General features: G+C 35.7%; 1 protein-coding gene across 7 annotated transcripts in view; it reads right to left on the reverse strand.

Moving 5' to 3' along the window:
* LOC100876384 (uncharacterized) overlaps nucleotides 1–21,012 on the reverse strand; it is a 365,375-nt gene that overhangs the window by 87,303 nt on the left and 257,060 nt on the right. For all 7 annotated transcript variants that reach the window (XR_001097441.2, XM_076535030.1, XM_012297792.2 and 4 more), the window contains exon 5: nucleotides 3,192–3,302. Coding sequence is in view for 6 of the 7 variants with exons in the window: in XM_076535030.1 (XP_076391145.1) it covers nucleotides 3,192–3,302 (111 nt within the window). In the remaining variant the exon portion in view is untranslated. The remainder of the gene's footprint in view (nucleotides 1–3,191; nucleotides 3,303–21,012) is intronic.

The following is a 21,012-nucleotide window of genomic DNA, read 5'->3' on the forward strand; positions in this document are numbered from 1 at the left end:
AATGTAAAAAGTATGACACTCGAGAAATTGAGATATTTAAACATTTTGTGTTTGATCGTTAGTGTTATCTTTGAACGTTGTACAAGAAGAAGAGAAAGTGCAAACTGCAATAATAAAAATGCAAAAACCTCTATAAATAGTAAAAAGATATCAAAACGTTTATTACACGTTTTACTTTGAACGTTGCATGCAAAGATAGTATAGATTGCAACAATATAGATGCAACGATAGCTACAAGGGCACGAAATTATAATTGAATAACCCTTTCATCTGATCTGACCCCTTGTGATCTCCACCCCAGGCAATTTTATCTTGCCAGCCCTGCTTTCGTTACAAATAATAGGTTATTTTCTCGACGATCACTTAGTGTACGGTTCACATGTTGTTCGAGTGGCGTTAAAATAACTTACACGGGTTATGGATTCCATTCGTCGTTTTACAGCAATGGTTTTTTTAAGGCGGTACAAAGATGAAGTCTCTTTTTTAATGCAACTCGAAAATGGATTGTTTTTTATGTGACAGAAAAATGAACACTCTTTTTAATGCTGCAAAAAATGAACTTCTTTTTAGTGAGACTTAAAAATCAACTTCTTTTTGATGCAACACAAAAATGTACAATTTTTTTAATGCAACACGAAATGAATATTTTTTTTATTTGACAGAAAAATGAACACTTCTTTTAATTCTACAAAAATGAACTTCTTTTTAATGCAACATAAAAATGAAACGTTTTTTTAAGGCAACAAATAAATGTATCCTTTTTTTAATGCAACACAAAAAATGAACACTTTTTTTAATAAAATACATAAATCAATTCTCTTTTAATGCACCATAAAAAATGAACTGTCTTTTTAGTGTAAATTCAAATTGAATCCTTTTTTTAATCTAACACAAAAAATTGATCAATTTTTTAAATGCATCACAAAAATGCATCCCCTTTCGAATGCAACAAAAAATGATAAAAAAATGCTTTCTTTAATGTATTCTTTAACTCTTTCTTTCTCAATATGATCGTCCAAGGATTCAAAATAATAAAAAGCAATCAAAGTCAACAAATGACACCGCATAAGAAAAGAGAAAAGGTTTCGAAATAACATTACGACAGACAAGAGACTGAAGATGTTATCAAAGGGGGGAACAAGTAGTTTTAACTCAATTGTTTTTTTTTCAAGGGTCTTCGAGAAGCTTAAAATGTAAACTCACTTGAGAAGTAGCTTCGTATAAGTTGGCTGTTATTTATCGTTGAAAATTGTTTGAAAGTTATACGCTGTTACTTATACCGTATCTTTGTAAGACAGCTAAAAATTCAAATAAGTTCAATGAAATTCCCTAGAAGGTTGTAAGAAACTTTACGAACAGTCGCGATAGGACTTCATTGAAGTTTCTTCTTTCTTTTTTGTCGGTCTTGGTAGTAAGACCTTCTGATAGCAAGGAAGAAATTGTAGGAATGAGAATTTTTATCTTTTTACAAGTTTTGATTGTCATATTTTTATAGTTGGTAATTTATTATATTTTATTTAAATTGCAGGAGATATCTTTTATTTCTTTGAGTGTTGGTTGAGTGTATTACATATCTGTTTTTCATATCTCCAATTCCTAAATTTCCTATATCTTACATCCCCAATTCCTAAATTTCCTATTTCTCACATCCCAATTCCCAAATTCTTAAATCTCAAAATTTCCAACCTTCTAAATCCCCAAATTTCCAAAATTCCCAAATTTTTCAAAATTCCCAACCCCTTAACTCCCCAAACTTCCAAAAATTCCCAACCTTCTAAATTTCCAAATTTCCAAAAATTCCCAATCTCCAAAATCCCCAAAATTCCAAAAATTCCCAACCTCCTAAATTTCCAAATTTCCCAAAACTTCCAACCTCCTAACTCCCCAAATTTCCAAAAATTCCCAATCTCCTAAATTCCCAAATTTCCAAAAATTCACAATCTCCAAAATCCCCAAATTTCCAAAAATTCACAATCTCCTATATTCCCAAATTTCCAAAAATTCAAAATCTCCAAAATCTCCAAATTTCCAAAAATTTCCAACCTCCTAAATTTCCAAATTTCCAAAAATTCACAATCTCCAAAATCCCCAAATTTCCAAAAATTCCCAACCTCCTAAATTTCCAAAAATTTACAATCTCCAAAATCCCCAAAATTTCAAAAATTCCCAACCTCCTAAATTTCCAAAAATTTACAATCTCCAAAATCCCCAAAATTCCAAAAATTCCCAACCTCCTAAATTCCCAAATTTCCCAAAACTTCCAACCTCCTAACTCCCCAAATTTCCAAAAATTCCCAACCTCCTAAATCCCCAAATTCCAACCTTTCATATCTCTAATTCACCCCAATCTAAATCACCACCACCCAAATCCCCAAATTACAAAATTTAAAAATGTCTCTATCTCCCAAAATCCCAGATTCCCAAATCTCCAATCCTCCGTCATATATTCAGTTAAATCCCCCATTTAGCGGCGGTTGTGTTTGTCAGGATATTTTATAAGCCTGTAAACGCGGGGTGTTGGAAGAGGGCCTAACATGTCAGAAACAGAGCAACGCGAACTCTGGTTGTATATTACTTTTCTTCCGCTGTCGCGATTCCTACCACAATTTCGAATTAAAATCTTGTATACGGGATCGTCCGGAATAAATGGTCACGAAAATTTATTTGCTTTTATAATACTTTTTTGTGTCGAGGGAGTCATTATTTATTGGAAATTTTTATTTCATAATTAATCTTCTGTTATGGCTAAATACATACATGTCATATGCTTTTATTCTGATAACATTAATCATTCTTTGTTCATATATCGTTTCAAAATTATATTGCATATTAAAATGATTCTAATTATTGGTACTTGAAATATTAATAATTAAATGTTTGATCAAAATTTATTAGAAATAATTGTATTTCTGTTTTACTTTTATTTAGATTCAATTCTTCATATTATTATACGTTGCTATTTAAGTTCAAATCATTCAAAAATATTATTAAAGATATATAAAACACATAATATATTATTATATGTATACAAAATATAATATAAAATGTTATATATAATATTTTTAAAAATATTGAATATTACATTGAATATATGAAAAATATTAAACATTGAAAAAAATATTATATATATATAATATATTATATTATTGTTATTATTATCTGCGATAGAAATATTTCTTAATTCAACTTACCTTGTTGATCTGTCGTTGCAGTTTCGTGATCGTCGCTCGATCTCGTTGTGCAGCGAAGCGTTCTGCCTGCAACGCTTGCTCCAACTCTTGCACTCGTTCCTCCAAACTCTCCTGCAACAGCAAACAATTCTCTTTCAACAACTGCTCTAACGAATTTAGCAATTTTATATACAGCGCAACGAAAACAAGGACCAAGGCAAATATCGTTAGACATGTCGCATCGTCGCATGTCACAGGCATTTCTTAATTCTGGCTGAAAAATTAAAAAGGCGAAATCTTGTTTAAAAAGTAAAATCATTTATTAATTAAAGTTAACTATGTTCTATGTATGCACATGGCAGTTTAAAACTTCATTTCGTTAACACTGATGAATTATTAATTTTTTAAGTTAAAAAATAGAAATGTAATCCTTTCTTATTTTTCGTAAAATTTATAGTGGGAGCATATGTCTTAGGTTGTTGGCAGGTGTATTATTGTTAAATTTTAATTACGTATCTCATGAAGTATTTTATAACTAAATTTTGCAGTTAACTTAACAGTAAAGGAGTTAACTTAATAAACAACACAAGATTGTAATAGTAAACAAGGTTTTAGATTTTAGATACTAAACTAGGTTATGACGATACAAGATCACAATGCTTCATCAATACAACTGCAACAAATGTTTCCCTTCATCCTGCCTACCTTACCTTTAAATACAAATAGGAATCGAAACCGAAGTGAACAGAAACGTTTAACCAAACCCTCCCATAATTCTTGTCCCCTCAGACAACAGGTAAACAACGGAATCCAGATCGAAACAGGTACGCGTGATATTTCTCGGTTTCCAGAACCAGAATCGGCCATCCGCGTCCTCGTAATCTCTAAGTACACGTAAAGCACGATCTCACCGGAAACTTTAAGCCTCTGTTAAGGCAGCTTAAAACTCGAGCAACAGGAATTACGGGGAATATCCTGTTGAAAGTTACAGGCAAAGTTCATGGTTCCGTTTGCGTTTGCGGCCGAGTAAGTTAATTGAGAAACGGTCGACCTTAAGCTTTCGATCTATACGCGATTCGGAATCGAATCGCTGGCCAACTGCTCAACTGTTGCCTAAGATAACACTGTTGGACTTGCGAAACCTTGGCTTACCTACAGATTACCAAAATACTGTTTTTGAAGCTCGATTCGGTTTATAAGCAAAGGTTATTCGGTTTGGACGCAAAGGATCAGGGGAAAATTTCTGGGCTTTCGAATTGCAGGACTTGTTGGTTATCAAAATTTTGAATGGTCAGATAAGGGATTGCATTTTTCAATTATTAAATTCTACAGAGGGTAAATTCCTCAGTTACCAAATTTGTGAATTGCTAAATTTCTCAGTTACCAAGTTTGTGAATTGCTAAACTTTCAAATTACCCAACTCTCCAATAGCTAAATGTCTCAATCACATTTTTCTAACTTTGCAATTGTCAAAACTTTTCAATCTCAGAAGCTATCAACTTAAACTATCAGCTTTATACAACTCACCTAAAAATACAAAACTTGTATATAAAGTATATAAAGTCCACAAATTCAATTACAACAGCAAAGTACATTCACGACATAAAATTTTGCACTCATACCCATCGCTAGATCGTTGAACAAGCTCGCCTAAAAATTGATAATGTTTCTACCCAAATGCGAACATTTAATTATGTAAAGTAAAACTTTCTATGAAGCGGCAAGTCACGTCTCTCAAAGAAAATTCTTTTTCACTTAGCAACCGTAATAATTTTCGCGGCGCCTAATTTACGTCTTCGCCAGAACGTTTCTGCTTATCAAAAGCGCTCATTGAAGCAATCCAAGCGGAATGGTAATGAGCGGCGTTGGTCTCCAAGGGTTGTTGGTCGCGATTTGACCATAAGTATCGGTGCAATCCATTAGATTCGAGGCGACGCCGACGGTTTCAGGGGTCCTCGAGGCAGCCAACGGCATTTCAGAGGGCGCGGGGGATGATTCGTATGCGGGGGCACGTAGCTGCAATTCACCCTTTCTAAACCCTCGCCGAGTCCACGTTTTAGTACTCCAACCCGATCCACGAGTACGCCTGGCTATTGTTTGTCGCGAACGAACCAAACTTATACCGGGTGTATCATTATTCATTTATCATTACCATTTATTTTGTGAACAATTTTTACTGGCACTTTATTGGAAAATAATGCACTTTTATAACTCTGGAGCTCATTTATTAATTTATAGAATATTTCAATGCACCTAGCATATTATTAGTCGCTTACTAGCAAATATCACTAATATTCTATTTTGATCCACAACCAATAATGTCATAAATAATGGCCGCACGTCTATGCAGTTAAATGTCACCTGAGGTCAGCAATATTTTTGAAGAATTAATTTAAAGAAACTTCATATAAATTCACGAAATAATTCAACATGTATGGGCATACATATAAAACCAACATATTTAATACAACGAATTTAATATTTTACGTTTGTACAATAATTATTAAAGCTATCACCTATGTTTAATCATCACATAAAGTGTACCGGTCAATGACCTTTGGTAACATCGCACACATGTTGTATGTGAATTGTTACACCAATATGTATAGTATTAAAACAATATTTAATAGATAGTAATAAATAGTTTTGTGATAGTACAACACGAAAGTCATAGTAGACAATTTTTTCAGGAATAAATTACACCCCATATAAAAGCGAGGGTGGATTTCCTTGTCGACTCCTGTACACTTGTAAATCTGTATTAAAGGGCTTCTAGAATGACCATGGTTGACATTATCGGGAAAGTATTGGTTTCCCTTGAATTAATGGCGCACGCTGCGTCGTGAATAATTATGAACCTGCCAAGCCAGAACAAACAAGTAAAGATTTAGGGCTCGGCTTCCCTAGCTGTAATTCTTACGCGACATACATACATCTGTACGTTTCCTTTCCTTTCCTTTTTTTCATGAATATGCATTTGAAAACCCGTGTACTCGTTAATTACAAATATATATGCAGGCTGTTTCCTTGTGGGACTACGTACAATTTGTTCGAGTGATTTGTAATCCAATAATTCAAATCTGGAAGAATTCTTATGTAGAGGTTCGTGTAGAGAAGGTGAACAGATTGGATATATTAAATTTAGCTTGACATTTTTAATTGTTTGATGTTTATCTATGTGATTTTGGTTCAATCAATACTTATTTTCATTTCTGTACAATGTATATCTTCATGGTTTCTGTGCAATCAACATCTATCTTCATAACTTTTTACAATCATCAATAGACATCTTCATAATTACTGTAGAATGAACACGTGTATTTATACTTTTCATACAGTGATTTACATCTTCCTATCTGATGATCAAGATGTGAGGTCAGTCTTAAGAAATAATACTAAAGGTTAGCTAACAGACAGTTTGTTACAGTAAATTTTAATGATACATTTACTGAATAAACAGCGATATAATAAGAAAGAAACAGCTTCTCAAACAATAACTAATTAAGAAATTTGAGTAGCGACAGCAAAAGACCTAAGACTACAAAGGGTTAATATGAATGGAACGATATGGTTCAGGAGTTTTCCGTCAGGTGGACTAAGTACTGTTGTTCCTTTCCAATCGATAAGTAGATCGATCAGGTAGCATCGTTACCGGTTCATCAAGCAAGATCTAATCCTTCGCCGGTAAATCGAATAAATTCGTTCCCGTTGAAATTAACATTCCCCGAGGAGGTAGAAGAGAAACGTAGAGAAAGGAGATAGATGAAGAGGATCGTAGAGCTTTTCTCCGGGGCATAAGAAAATCGGCTCGAGCTGTCGTCCCGTAAACGTTCCTAGGATCGAGTTAACCGTCTGATTACTCGAGGGCGACGCGAACCGGGACCTTACCCTTGTTCTCTCTCGTTCACCTCCCTTCGCTGGAAAATGGGCGTTTGCAATTTAACGGAATCTCTGCATATAGAGTGGGCTTATCACGGCGGTTCTGTACTTTAAATGACGTCCCGGAAGTCCCCGTACTAATTCTATGGGTCTTCGAATGAATCCCCGTGCATAGAGCCCTTCGTCCATCCTGAAGGGTGCACAAGGGCTACTACAAGGCCAGCCCGTAATAATTGCACCGCTCTTCGGTAAGATAACTGAAAACTTGCTTTGTTTGCACTTGTCTACTGTTTCACCTCGTTTTGTCGATTAATTGCTTTAGTCATATGTGACCATAAGTGCATTCATTTGAAATTTTGCTTCTAAGCATATTAAGAATAATTGTTTGTATTGTGTGGTTAATATTGGGTCTGATTAATTGTGCATGCTAATAATATCATCAAACTGGCTACATTCGTACAGGTTCAGAATATTATCAAGTTGATGACATTGCAAAGATGTCAGCGTCTATTAAATATGCCAGAAGAATATAATTTAAACATAAGACTGTAAATGTCTCAGTATAAAATAGCTTCAAATACTTCAAAAGAATGGTCTTGAAACAAAAGCACTCTTCATAATGTTTCAGTCCTTTGGTACCATTAAAATTGCATACTACTTTCTGCACCGAAGCAGGTATTCAGCTTACGTTTAGGTTATGTTCAACCAGACCTTGTGCATTGTCATCGAGGTACTTTTATTACAACTTTGAAATAATACAAAATTATTTAAACGTTCAAAATATTTTTGTACACCTTCAAACATGCCAACATAAAAATACCCTTTATTTAATACAAAATGCATTTACTATTTAATAGTAAACACTCGAATTGTAAAATGGAAATCAGTAGGAGCGTCGATAATTACAGTCTCGTTAAGTAAATTTCATAAGAGAAGCATTCTCTATTTCGAGGCAGGCGAGAATGAACTATTCACATGGTCGTGTTTAGGCAGGACCTTGATTTAAGGGTGTTTCGTGTCTCGCGTTGAAACCCGTCAAGCCGAACAGCTGCCAGTTGAAATTACGATCGTTTCGCGTACACGAGGAACACGCGAGTGGCAAAAGCGACCAATGTATTTCTCTAAAACGCGTCTCGGGCTCGAGGAAATTTGCGCCGACAGCATAGCTCCTTTGTCGTCGTCTGATGCTGGCACACGGTTCAATTTGAACGTCAAGGAACGCATGAAACTGCTCTCTAAACAATCACAAGGTTTGCATTCTACCCTCTCTCTCTCTTATTTCCTCTTCGAGATAACATTTTACGTAACATTCATTTCCCTGGTAAAATCCTAGTGGGTAACTAACCCGTTAGTGAATTCTCTTGGGTGGTGCAAAATTTCATTAAACTTGATATTTTGTTGGGCACATTTTGTAAATGACTTTGTTGTAGTTTACTGTACTCTAAGATATCAAATGTAAAATAAATATATTGAACAATATATCAAGATTAAATAAAGAATAGCTAATTTCAAACCCACCAGTTAAGTCAAATAATCAAAAAAATTGAAGACGATTTTTTTAACATATAGCTCGACGGTGTGAGAGGAAAAAATTTAGCGGGAAGAGATTTAATAGACTTTCAACGCGAAACACGATCGCTTTGCGTACGCGGAACATGGTGGTCAAAGCAAGGGTGTCCTCTTCAGGCCATCCACTTACACCAAAGAGATTTCACCCCGAAAGACAAGGTCTCTTTGGTGTCGAAATACGTGTGAAGCGTTTTCGCGTCTCTAAATACGACCGCCCCAGGTCTGCTCTTTTCATTCGCTCTATCTTTCTTTCTTCCTCATGCTACACTCGTTTCCCTTCGAAACTGGCTTCCCATAAATCTTGATGAATTTCGAGGATTTACGGATCATTTATACACGCTGTTACTCCGAAACGCCTGGAAGATTAACTGAACTCGCGAAAGGATATGCGAAGACGAAACGCGGATAGTTGACGCGTTTGGTTAAGTTCAAATTACGTCCTGTAATTCTGTTGTGACATTACGTTTCCAAGATTACTTTGATTGATTTGTGTTGAGCATTACGCGTGTTAAAAGCTGTCGTATATTATGCGAACGTGTCGCGAGTTGGTATCGTTGACTGGTTATGAGAACGTTTTAACTGATTAACGTTTGGCTGGTGGAGAATTTCAAGCTTTGACTGCTTCAGAATTTAGGGTTTTTTAAATTTGGAGATTTGGTGAGGCGTTTAGGAATTTGGGGATTTGGGAATTTAGGAAATTGGCAATTCAAGGATTAAGGAAATTAATGATTTAGGGACTTGAAAATTTAGGGATTTTAGTGTTCAGAGATCAGCGGAGTTGGGAATTTTAAGATTTGGAGATTTAGGACCTTGGAAATCTAGGAATTTTGGGATCTAGGGACTTCTGAATTTAGGGATTTTGGGATTTGGGGATTCACCGATTTAGGGCCTTGGAAATCTAGGGATTTCGGGATCTAGGGATTTCTGAATTTAGGGATTTGGGGATTTGGGGATTCACCGATTTAGGGCCTTGGAAATCTAGGGGTTTCGGGATCTACGGATTTCTGAATTTAGGGATTTTGGGATTTGGGGATTCACCGATTTAGGGCCTTGGAAATCTAAGGATTTCCGAATTTAGGGATTTTGGGATTTGGGAATTTCGGGATCTAAGGATTTGGGGATCTAGGAATTTTTGAATTTTGGGATTTCGGAATTTAGGGATTTTTGGACTTAGGAATTTAGGGATCTAGGTGTTTCAAGATCTAGAGATTTCGGGATCTAGAGATTTTTGAATTTTGGGTTTTCCAAATTTAGGGATTTTTGGACCTAGGGATTTCTGAATTTAAGGCTTTTTAAATTTAAGGATTTCAGAGTCCAGGGATGTCGTGATCTAGTAATTTATGGATCTAGGCATTTCAAAATCTAGAGTTGTAGAGATTTGAAGATCTAGGAATTTAAGTATCTAGGGATTTTGAAGTGTAGGGTTGTAGAGATTTCAAAATCTAGTGATGGGTTATATAGGAACTAGAAGATTAAAGGGTTTAAAAATTCAGAAATTTATGAATTAAAGAATTCAAGTATTTGGTAAAATGAGAATTAAAAAATTTCAAAGAAAATGAGAACTGAAACTTGTCTACCATTGAAATCCTGTTTCACATTTCAGGCTACGAACCTTGAAAACGTACCACGTATGTACAACATTAGACGAGACTATTCGAGGGAAGCCTCGCTATACCTAGTTGGATTAGGATTGTAGCAGGAGGCAGCAAGGAACGAGATAGTACAGCGGTCGCAATTTCAGCGATTATGGTATCAAATCGGATTGCTCGCAGATCGCAAGTACGCGACATTCAAGATTCTGAGGCTTTTAATGGTCGCTGGTGCACGGTGTTTAATGTACGCGGACCAAGCCGGCGATTTATTATCACCGGTTGACAGCTCGCTATAATTCACCGCTACATTCGAGGAATATTTCTTGGATCCTGGATACCGCTGGAAAACGCGCAACGAACTGGCGATACTCGTTTGCAGGACTAACGCTTATCCTGTCTTACCTAGCGAACGATATTTATAACTATTCTTTTATAATACCTTTTGCTCGGTTGTTCAGTTCCGCGAGGATCGTTGAAACTCGTAAGTGAATTACGGTTCGTGGGTCCTTTCGAACAAGAAGAAAAGAAAGTCTCGTAATGGCGGCTTTCATTTTACGTTTCCGAGATAACTGTTCATCGAGACTTTTATTATACGCTTAATTTAAGCCCGTGATGTTATCTCGGAGAAAAGAGCGGAGGTAACATGCTTTTGAACAGAATGCACGATTTTAAGGTGGATGATCGTTATCGCAGATGAGAGTTTAAAAATAATCTGTTTATTAATGTAAAAGATACTTGGTTGAATCGGTAATGCATTAACTGGAAATCAACAGCTACAGGTACATGAATAAACGGTAAAATATCAAGTTATACATCTGTTGTTTGTCTTCATAAAAGTCGTCTTGTATTACGAGAAAAGTCTTTCAACAAATCCTGTAACTTTTTGTACAAGATGGTACAACACGAAAATGTTAAAAAATGTTTATTTTTAATTATGAACATTTTTAGGGTGCTTTTATTGAAACCTGTATTGATTTTCATGGTGGTAAACAATTAATGTGTATATCAAATTATGACTCATTTGTGGTAATAAATGTATTTGTGTTAATATATGTGGATGTACAGAATTATACAGAACTTCGACACACGTGTTTTGAAGTATGAACAAAATGGCAGACAGTGCTGCCACTCTTAAAAATGGTGCCAACGTAACAACAGTTTCTCTATTTCTTTTACATTTTAATTTTATTTAACGAATGATTGAAACAAACAGTCAACTGTATCATCTTACTAGAACAAAATAAAGGAATCACTTCTTATTCTCGTCGCGTTGCATGTCATCTCGTTCTCCATCATTCTGCATAAATAAAATAAATTGCAGGAACAAGAGAACACCGACCATATACGGCCACACATCAAAGCATCGAATACGTTCATCAAAATAATCGACAACAGTTCAGACAGTCGTATTAGAAATTTAGATCGACTCGGCAACGCGGAGACAATCGAACTTCCTGTAACCTTGTTACAGCTATAATGGCAGAACCGATCTCGAATGCTGCTTTAATATTAATTATCCGCGACGTCGATCGCGATTATTACAATCACTGTCGTTGCATCGCGCAAATGGAATGCCGATCGAGTTGAATTGCTTCATAATCATTGACCTGCAATGCCAGCACTCGCTTTCTATAGAACAATGCGACATCGCAGCTGTTGTTTAGAGCAAACCGGAAGAACAGTTGACTTTCCGTTGCATCACTGCTAATTAAACTCATGGATGCATCCATTACTATTTCCTTTCTATTCTTTATGGTTTTAAGTACATATTCGATGTAACATACTTTTCATTTTTTATAAATTTTATTTTGTGTCAAATTTTTTAAGTACTCAATTTTTTTTATTAGATTTATGTATTTTGTTTGGAACTATTAGTTTGTGCAGAATATTAATGTATTGTGAACTTGTGAAAATACTATTATTTTGTACGAAGTATGAGAGCATTATGAACCTGTTACAATAATATTAATATTTTCTACAAAATTTAAATCTATTATGACTCCATTCAATACTGTTACTATTTTCTACAAAATATGAATCTATTATGACTCCCTTAGACAAATACTAACGTTTTTCACAAAATACAAACGTACCACAAATCGATCACAATACCACAATTATTAATACAAAATATGAATCTCTATGGATTTATATAGGTTTGAGTGAATAATAATAGGTACCAGAGAAAACTGGTCGGAAATATCGTGTAATAAGTGAAATAGCAAGCGTTCGCGGGCTACAGCCGACGTCTGTTCCAAATTTACTTGAAATGTACCAAGTTAGTCGACGCGTCTCTAAAATGTACACGTGTTCTACATGTACGAACACGCCTAGCTCGTTTGCATGTAAACTATTTGCAAGACCAAGCTACGCTCGGTATGCACGTCAACCGAAACGCAACACGTGCTTGTTTCTGTACTTCTACCGCTCAACGACGTTTCTACACTTTCTGAAAGTAAGCGAACGTTTGCGAGACTCTGAGTATAAGTTGAAATTAAAGGCGCAGGGAAGGTTGCGAATATATTTTGTGGTTGGAAACTTCTCAAATGCTTAGACTTGCAAGTTTCTAAATTTACAAATCATTTAAGAGGTTATATACTAATCGCTTAATGAAATTCTTTTAAATGCTGAAATGCACAAATATTGAAATCCTCAAGTTCTACAATTTACAAATTCCTAAATCCTCAAACTCCAAAATCCAAAAATACCGAAATCCTCAATTGTCAAAATTCACAAATGTGCAAATTGTCAAATAATCAAATCTTCAAATCCTAAAATTCCTGAATCCTCAAATGGCAAAATCTACAAATCCCAAAATCCTCAAACACCAAAATTCATAAATGTTCAAATCTTCAAATCCCAAAATTCTCAAATCCCATAATTCCCAAATTCCAAAATTCCCAAATTCCAAAATTCCCAAATCCCGAAACTCCAGAATCCCGAAACTCCAGAATCCCGAAACTCCAGAATCCCAAATCTCCCAAATCCCAAATCTCCCAAATCCCAAATCTCCCAAATCCCAAATCTCCCAAATCCCAAATCTCCCAAATCCCAAATCTCCCAAATCCCAAATCTCCCAAATCCCAAATCTCCCAAATCCCAAATCTCCCAATTCCCAAATCTCCCAAATCCCAAATCTCCCAAATCCCAAATCTCCCAAATCCCAAATCTCCCAAATCCCAAATCTCCCAAATCCCAAATCTCCCAAATCCCAAATCTCCCAAATCCCAAATCTCCCAAATCCCAAATCCCCAAGCCCCCAAACGACTTAAAATGGTCCATCATCCCTTCAAGACCGACCGACACGTTCACCAATTACCTAATTCGCCCCAAGGTGTATCACCGCGTAACCCAATCTCAATATTTCATTGTTAAAACTGAAGACCAGCCCTGTACTCAGCCTAACAAGATGTTCCCCGAGCGAGGGGTTATCCGAAGCTTTTCGCTCTTGGCACCCTTATCGATCCCGTTTTAAAACACGGCGTCGAACGTAGGAGCGGGATTAGCCGATTAGCCAATTTAACGAAGATGACGAGTGAAAAAGCCGTATTGGTGTCCACGATAGGTCCGGCGATATTTAAGTCGCCGTTACCGCGGCCAACGAAATCCTCTTTGCCGTTTTCCACGCGATCGTTAACTTTGATCCTGATTAGCGTAGCCGCCCCCTCGTAACGGGAGCGTGCTTTTAGGGCTATCGAAAATCTCGCTAAAGGGGCCGCTTCCTCGCACGCGTGTCTCGTCCGTGTTTCCATGTTACATACATGCGGAAGAAGGAACGGGCTTCAGATGTTCTCACGTCCAGCTGAGCTTTTCGAAGCCGATAATTAGGTGGCGAAAAACGATGGGGACGGGGATGAGACAAATCAGCTGGAAAACGGACTTCAAAGGCCTCTGTCGCTCGTTTGTTCGCTTTTTTTTTTAACGAGTTTATTGTAGGATTTACCATCTCATTTGTTAGGAACAATTATATTTTATGTAAAGATTAATTATAATTTTATGTATGCAACCTAAAAATCAATTATTATAATTCAGTACAGATGCAACTATACAAAATAATTTTTACACTGTTTATTATATATATATGTATTATATAACATGTAATCTAACATGTTACTTAATATAACCTAAAAATATTGTTGTAACATGTTACCTAACTTAGCTTAACTTAACCTAATGATATTGTTATAACATCACATTGCTGTAACATTAATTTATATAACATATGTAACATATGTAACGTAACCTAATTATATTGTTGCAAGATCATATGTAACATGTGTGACATATCAACATTTGTAACATGTGAAATATGTAACGTGTGCGACATATCAACATTTGTAACATGCAACATATGTAACATACTGACATATGTAACATGTGTGACATATCCACATTTATAACATGTAACATACATAACATATTGACATATGTAACATGTGTGACATATCAACATTTATAACATGTAACATATGTAACATATTGACATGTGTAACATGTGTGACATATCAACATTTGTAACATGTAACAAATGTAACATATTGTCGAAAACAAACTGACATATAGTATACATCAAAAAACATGAAGTATCTTTTACATTGACCTATGTTCTCATCAATCAGAAATGATCAAAGATGTAGCCCAGAAATAATGAATGTATCGAAGAAACCGAGCTAACTTGATTTCCTTAACGAAGCAAATAAATCATCATGTACATTTTTCGATCCCCAGAAAGACATCCGATCTGGCGCGGTTTAATATTCAAGATGGTGACGAGGAGAAGATTCACGTTGGTACCGGTGAATATCTGATAGGAAAAGTACGCTTTCGTAAGGTCGACAACGACGGCGAGTTAAGCTCGCACGGCGTATTAAGTTCCATGGATATCTCGAGGGCTTGCACAAGCTTCGCATACTGAGGACACGGGAACCGGGTGTAAAATTATGCAGGAAATATGTACAAGACGCCTTTATATATCGGTCGTCGAGTTAGCAGACGCAGCCTGCCAGCTCCGCTGCGAGATACTCGCATTGTCTGCAGACTTTGAAACTATTGATGCGCCAATGCAAATGCATCCTCGTTTTACCCGTTTCACGTGAATCGTTCAGCCGAAGGATCCTGTATGTATGTACGTATGCGCTACATAAATAATATTCCAGAGAGCATTTAAATTATACCTAACTTTATGAGACTCGACTTATGTAAAGTGATATGAACACGTTATGAAAATCCATTAAAGTTGTCATGTTAGATATTTGAGGGATACTGAAATTCTGAAAGACATGCTCTCGAGAAACAATATTACTCATTCAATTTTGTAGTACACAATATTTATGGCACATTGATAAACAAACGGGTTAATCAGATTCGGATGACTGAACCTTCTTAGCAGACAATTTTTATGAAAATGAAGTTACGTGCAGATATTTTATATGTATGTTAATAATCATGTCATCAAATCCAACTATACATGTTCCAGTTTATTAAGAACTCAATAATCAAAGCAACGTCAGAAAATTAATAATTAATAGTACATATTTCTTGATTGTCGAAAAAACTAAAATAGCTACGATTTAAATTGACATTTCGTATAAAATTTGAAACAATTTTTAAGGTAGATGATAAGAGAATATGGAGCGTTCTTTCAGGAGAATCTTCTTAAGTTCATAAGAAATCCTTGAAACTTCATCTTTGAACGGCATGAAGCTACCTGAAGGAAAGTACTATCGGAAGAGTTTTTAGAAGAGACACTCGATCAGTCTCAGGTCCAAAGATGAACAAAATACAGAGCAGGACGAGGGTATCGGAATCTGAAGTGGCACTCGCTACCAGCTCCTTCGATTTTCTGTTAAAAGTCCGGGTAAAACCATCTTCGAGGGTAGTAACGCGGCCAAGAGTCAGCAGGATGCAAAAGAGGTCAACGAACGAACCATCCATGCATGATTTTTTCCATGAGTGCTCTCCATTACCCGACCATCACTTCGGTATCCGTCTATCCGGCATAAATCTCCATTCGTTTAAAAGTAGATACGCACAAGGCAACCGAATATTGCGGGAAGTCACAAATTTTTAGGAGGTACGGAATTAGTGGGGTGATCAATTTCAGGAAAAGAGAGCTTTCTGCTAATTTCGCGGTTCGTAAATTTTTCAAGATTTATTTTTTTAGATTGTTAGTTCTTTCTCAATTTCTAGTTCTGCGAATTCCTCAATTTTTCAAGTTGAAAATCCCTAGATTCCTAAATTCTTAATTTCGAATTCCCTAAATTTTCAATTTCCTAGATTCCCAATTTCTCAATTTTCAATTCCCTTGATTCCCAAGTTCTCAATTTCCCATTCCCTACATTTCCAATTTCTCAATTTCCAATTTCCTAGATTCCGAATTTCTCAATTTCCAATTCCCTAGATCCCCAAGTTCTCAATTTCCAATTCCCTAGATTTTCAAGTTCTCAATTTCCAATTCTCCAGATTCCCAATTTCTCAATTTTCAATTCCCTAGATTCCCAAGTTCTCAATTTCCCATTCCCTACATTTCCAATTTCTCAATTTCCAATTTCCTAGATTCCGAATTTCTCAATTTCCAATTCCCTAGATCCCCAAGTTCTCAATTTCCAATTCCCTAGATTTCCAAGTTCTCAATTTCCAATTCTCCAGATTTCCAATTTTTCAATGTCCAATTTCCTATATTCCCAAATTCTCAATTTCCAATTCCCTCGATTCCCAAGTTCTCAATTTTCAATTCCCTAGATTCCCAAGTTCCCAATCTCCAATTCCCTAGATTTCCAAGTTCTCAATTTCCAATTCCCTAGATCCCCAAGTTCTCAATGTCCAATTTCCTAGATTTCCAATTTCTTAATTTTAAATTCCCTCAATTTCCAACATCTCAATTCCCAATTCACCAAATTCCTAATTTCTCAAATCCCAATTCCCTAGATTCCCAATTTCTCAGTTTACAATTACAACCCCGACTTTTCCAGTTCCCAAAATTCCCCAAATTCTTCAAACTTTCAACTTCCTAAATTTCACAAATATCCAACTCCCTAAATTCCACAAGTTCATCCCACCCCAAATTCCCCACAATCAACCACCTTCTCCAATAAAACATCCCAAGTACCTAAATTATTAAAAATTTTCAAATCGTCAAATATAAGATTAATCGAGACATCGTCCCGTGGGTCCTAATAGACCCAACTACGTTCGATTAATACGAGTCACGAATCGAGAAAAATTTGTCCGTATTCGTATGTAAAAGAGTTACCTAACCGAACCAATTACGTCGGCAGAGTCTCGTGGCGTCGTAAAATGGAACGAAAGGAGCGAATAAAATTCGACTTCGTTTCATCGGGGACTCTATTACCCAGCTCAGCAAACAGACGTTCTCGGGGATGTAATAAAGTTAGAGGGCAGGTGGAAGGGCGGGAAATAGGAAGGGGAAAGGAACGGGCCAAGGTGGAACCGCAAAAGTTCAAATTGATTTTGCAAAACCGCGGTCCGTTTTATGCAAATTCAACCGGCAGGACACTCGACTAGAGGGTGTTTTCGTGCCTTCCTCCGCTTCACTCCGTGGCCCGTGCTGAATTATAGCCGTGATTTCCGGCGAGATGGACCTTCCGGTCTGGCAGAAGTCCAGTACTTCGCGAAAGTGCACGGATAAATCAAAAGCGTTTTTCGAGGCGCACCAAGGCGTTAGTTTATTGCCGTGTAAATCATTCGCGGAAATGGAAGAGACGTCGATCGAAAAATGCATAGCACCGTTCGTCATCGTTTTCACCGAATAAATGTGACGTTCTCTTCACGAGGTACACGGTATACGACGCGAGCCGTACGTTCCCCTCGGGAATACGACAACGCCGCGGAAACAAATCTCCGCGTTATTGCACGCCAAATCAGCGCGTGTTTTGATTTACTTTCCATTTTGGAAATTTGGGGAATTTGGCGAATTTTAGGAATTCGGTGATTTTGGGAAATTTGGAAAATTTGGAAGCTCAGAGAATTTGAGGATTTGGGGAATATCGTGATTTGGGTATTTGGAGATGTGGAGATTTAGGAGATTTGGAGAGTTGGAGAGTTGGAGTATGGGAGATTTGGAGATTTGGACAAATTCAGAGAATTTAAGGAATTTGGAGAATTCGTGGAATTTGGTGAATGTGGGGAATTAGGGGATTTATAGAATATCGTGATTTTGGGATTCGGAGATTTGGAAGATATAGGAAATTTGAGCAAATTCAGAGAATTTAAGGAATTTAGGGAATTTAGAGAATTTAGGAAATTTAGGGAATTTAAAGGATTTAAGAAATTTAGAGAATTTGGAAAATTTGGGGAATTGAATAATTTAGAGACTACAGTGATTTGGATTTTGAAGATTTGGAAGATATAGTGACTTTGGACAAATTCAGAGAATTCTGGGAATTTAGGAAATTTGAGAATATGGAGAATTGGGGAGTTTATAAAATATCGTGATTTTGAGATTTGGAAATTTGAGACATGTAGGGGATTTGATCAAATTCGAAGTACTTAAAGAATTTAGGGAATTTAAGTCATCAAAGGATATGAAAAATGTAGGGAGTTCAGAAAAATTGTAGCATTTAGGGAACTTTTGCAATTTGTAGAATTTTAGAATTTGAAAATTTACTTCAATGTCTGATTTGCTTTGGTAATTTGAAAATTTACTTCAATGTCTGACTTGCTTTGGTAATTAAAGAATTTACTGCAATGTTCGATTTGCTTTGATAATTTGAAAATTTACTTCAATGTCTGATTTGCTTTGGTAATTTGAAAATTTACTTCAATGTCTGACTTGCTTTGGTAATTAAAGAATTTACTGCAATGTTCGATTTGCTTTGATAATTTGAAAATTTACTTCAATGTCTGACATGCTTTGGTAATTTGAAAATTTACTTCAATGTCTGCTTGCTTTGGTAATTAGAAAATTTACTTCAATGTCTGACTCGTTTTGGTAATTAGAAAATTTACTTCAATGTCTGACTTGCTTTGGTAATTTGAAAATTAACAAATTCATAACCTGAAAATGTTGTACAAGTTACTGTGTTATGTTCATTTAGAAATTTACAAACATAAATTCCTAAGAATTTGAGAATTTAAAAATTACAACTCTGAAAGCATAAAAGTATATGCTTTTCTATTTCATATTTCAAATTGCTAGAATATAAAGTAACGGAAAATATGCACTTTCGTGTGACGGCATTGCCTTTTACTAAAAAGGAAGAAAACTACAGTGTTTCCTCTTTGCTCGAATTCCAACCCACTCCATAGGTGGTCCTCTATTCGCACTATGTGGCAAGGGATCTTACATAGCCATGTTCATGCTGTGTTATATTGCATTTTATTACCCTCGGCGTATACTCGCCAGAAGTAATAGTACGAAATTTATAGGCACGAGTCATATAACGTTCCTTCCCGTGCTGTAACCTATATTGACACGTTGTTATCTTCACTTACTAGCCTGCTGGATTTCATTTTGGTTATTTATGAAAGCACCCTATATGTTCATCTTATCGTCACTCGTATCCCTTGATGCATCTTAAATTTTAATTTGTACTTGTAATACATTATCCCCTTTAATATTTAATATTTCATTCACTAATTAATTTCATATATTGATTCATTTATTTTAATGAATTAATTTTATTTGTTTCTGAAAGAATGCTAACACTCTGACAGAATTTTCCATGTATTTTGCAATTCATCTTCATATTTTCTTTTAATAGAAATTAAAATTCGTGATGAATTTATATTCAACACTTTTACATCATTAATTAATTTCATGTACTAATTCATTTATCTTAATAAATTAATTTTATTTGCTTCTGAAAGAGTGCTAACACTTTAACAGAATTTTCCATATATTTTACAATTCATCTCCATGTTTCTTTTTAATAGAAATTAAAATTTGTAATGAATTTATATTCGACACTTTTTTATCAATATTTAATAAATTATGATTACTCACAAAGGAATACAAAAAGAACAAAAAATTCCTGATCTTATGAATTCGTTTAGCCAAACAGAAAACCCTTGCGATCAGGTCGTCAAGACGGCCATAACTGTTGGCTTTCGCGTGAAATCGCGTAGAATATATCAACCCTTTGCAGACGACATTTCGCTTTATAAGGAAGTTGCGGGCAAGTTCCGAAGCATCCCGCAGGGGGATGAATCCTCCTGAGAATGCCACCGAAATTGAGAAGAAAGATGAAGGGTAGAAAAGGGGAGAAGCTAGAACGAGGCAAGAAGAGACGCGTGTGTCAACGTAAAACATGGTTACCAGATGCATACAAAATGGATGAAAAAACTTTAGGAACACCCCGAAGTATGCTCAAAAGATCGCGAGGAGCATCGTCCCAAAATTCTGATCGATTCTGAAATATATTTCAATCTCCAAAGCAATTTTTACCAATTTTTAAGTTCTCAGTGTTCAATTTCGGAAAAGAAATGAATGTGGATGAAGTCGATTCTGAAATATATTTTTTCTTAGAAAATACTGTTGAGGAATTTTTCAAAGAATATTTCTATGACGGGGATGTTCAATTTTAGAGCAAAAATCAATGCAGATGAAATTAATTTTGAAATATATTTAAGTCCATAAAACATTGTTTAGAGATTTAAAAAAAAATATGGGAGATTAAAAAAATATATTTCAGAGGTATAAGTTTGAAAAAAGAAAACAATGCAGATGATCGACTTTGAGTCGATAAATCATGAGGGAAATCATGCATGTGGATTTATCGAGCAAAGAATGTCCGGAAAAGAAAAGCGACCGAGCAAATACTTTGGAAACGGCGGGGGTGTTT

This window comes from Megachile rotundata, chromosome 1 (assembly GCF_050947335.1).
Source record: "Megachile rotundata isolate GNS110a chromosome 1, iyMegRotu1, whole genome shotgun sequence".
Taxonomy (NCBI): Eukaryota; Metazoa; Arthropoda; class Insecta; order Hymenoptera; family Megachilidae; genus Megachile; species Megachile rotundata.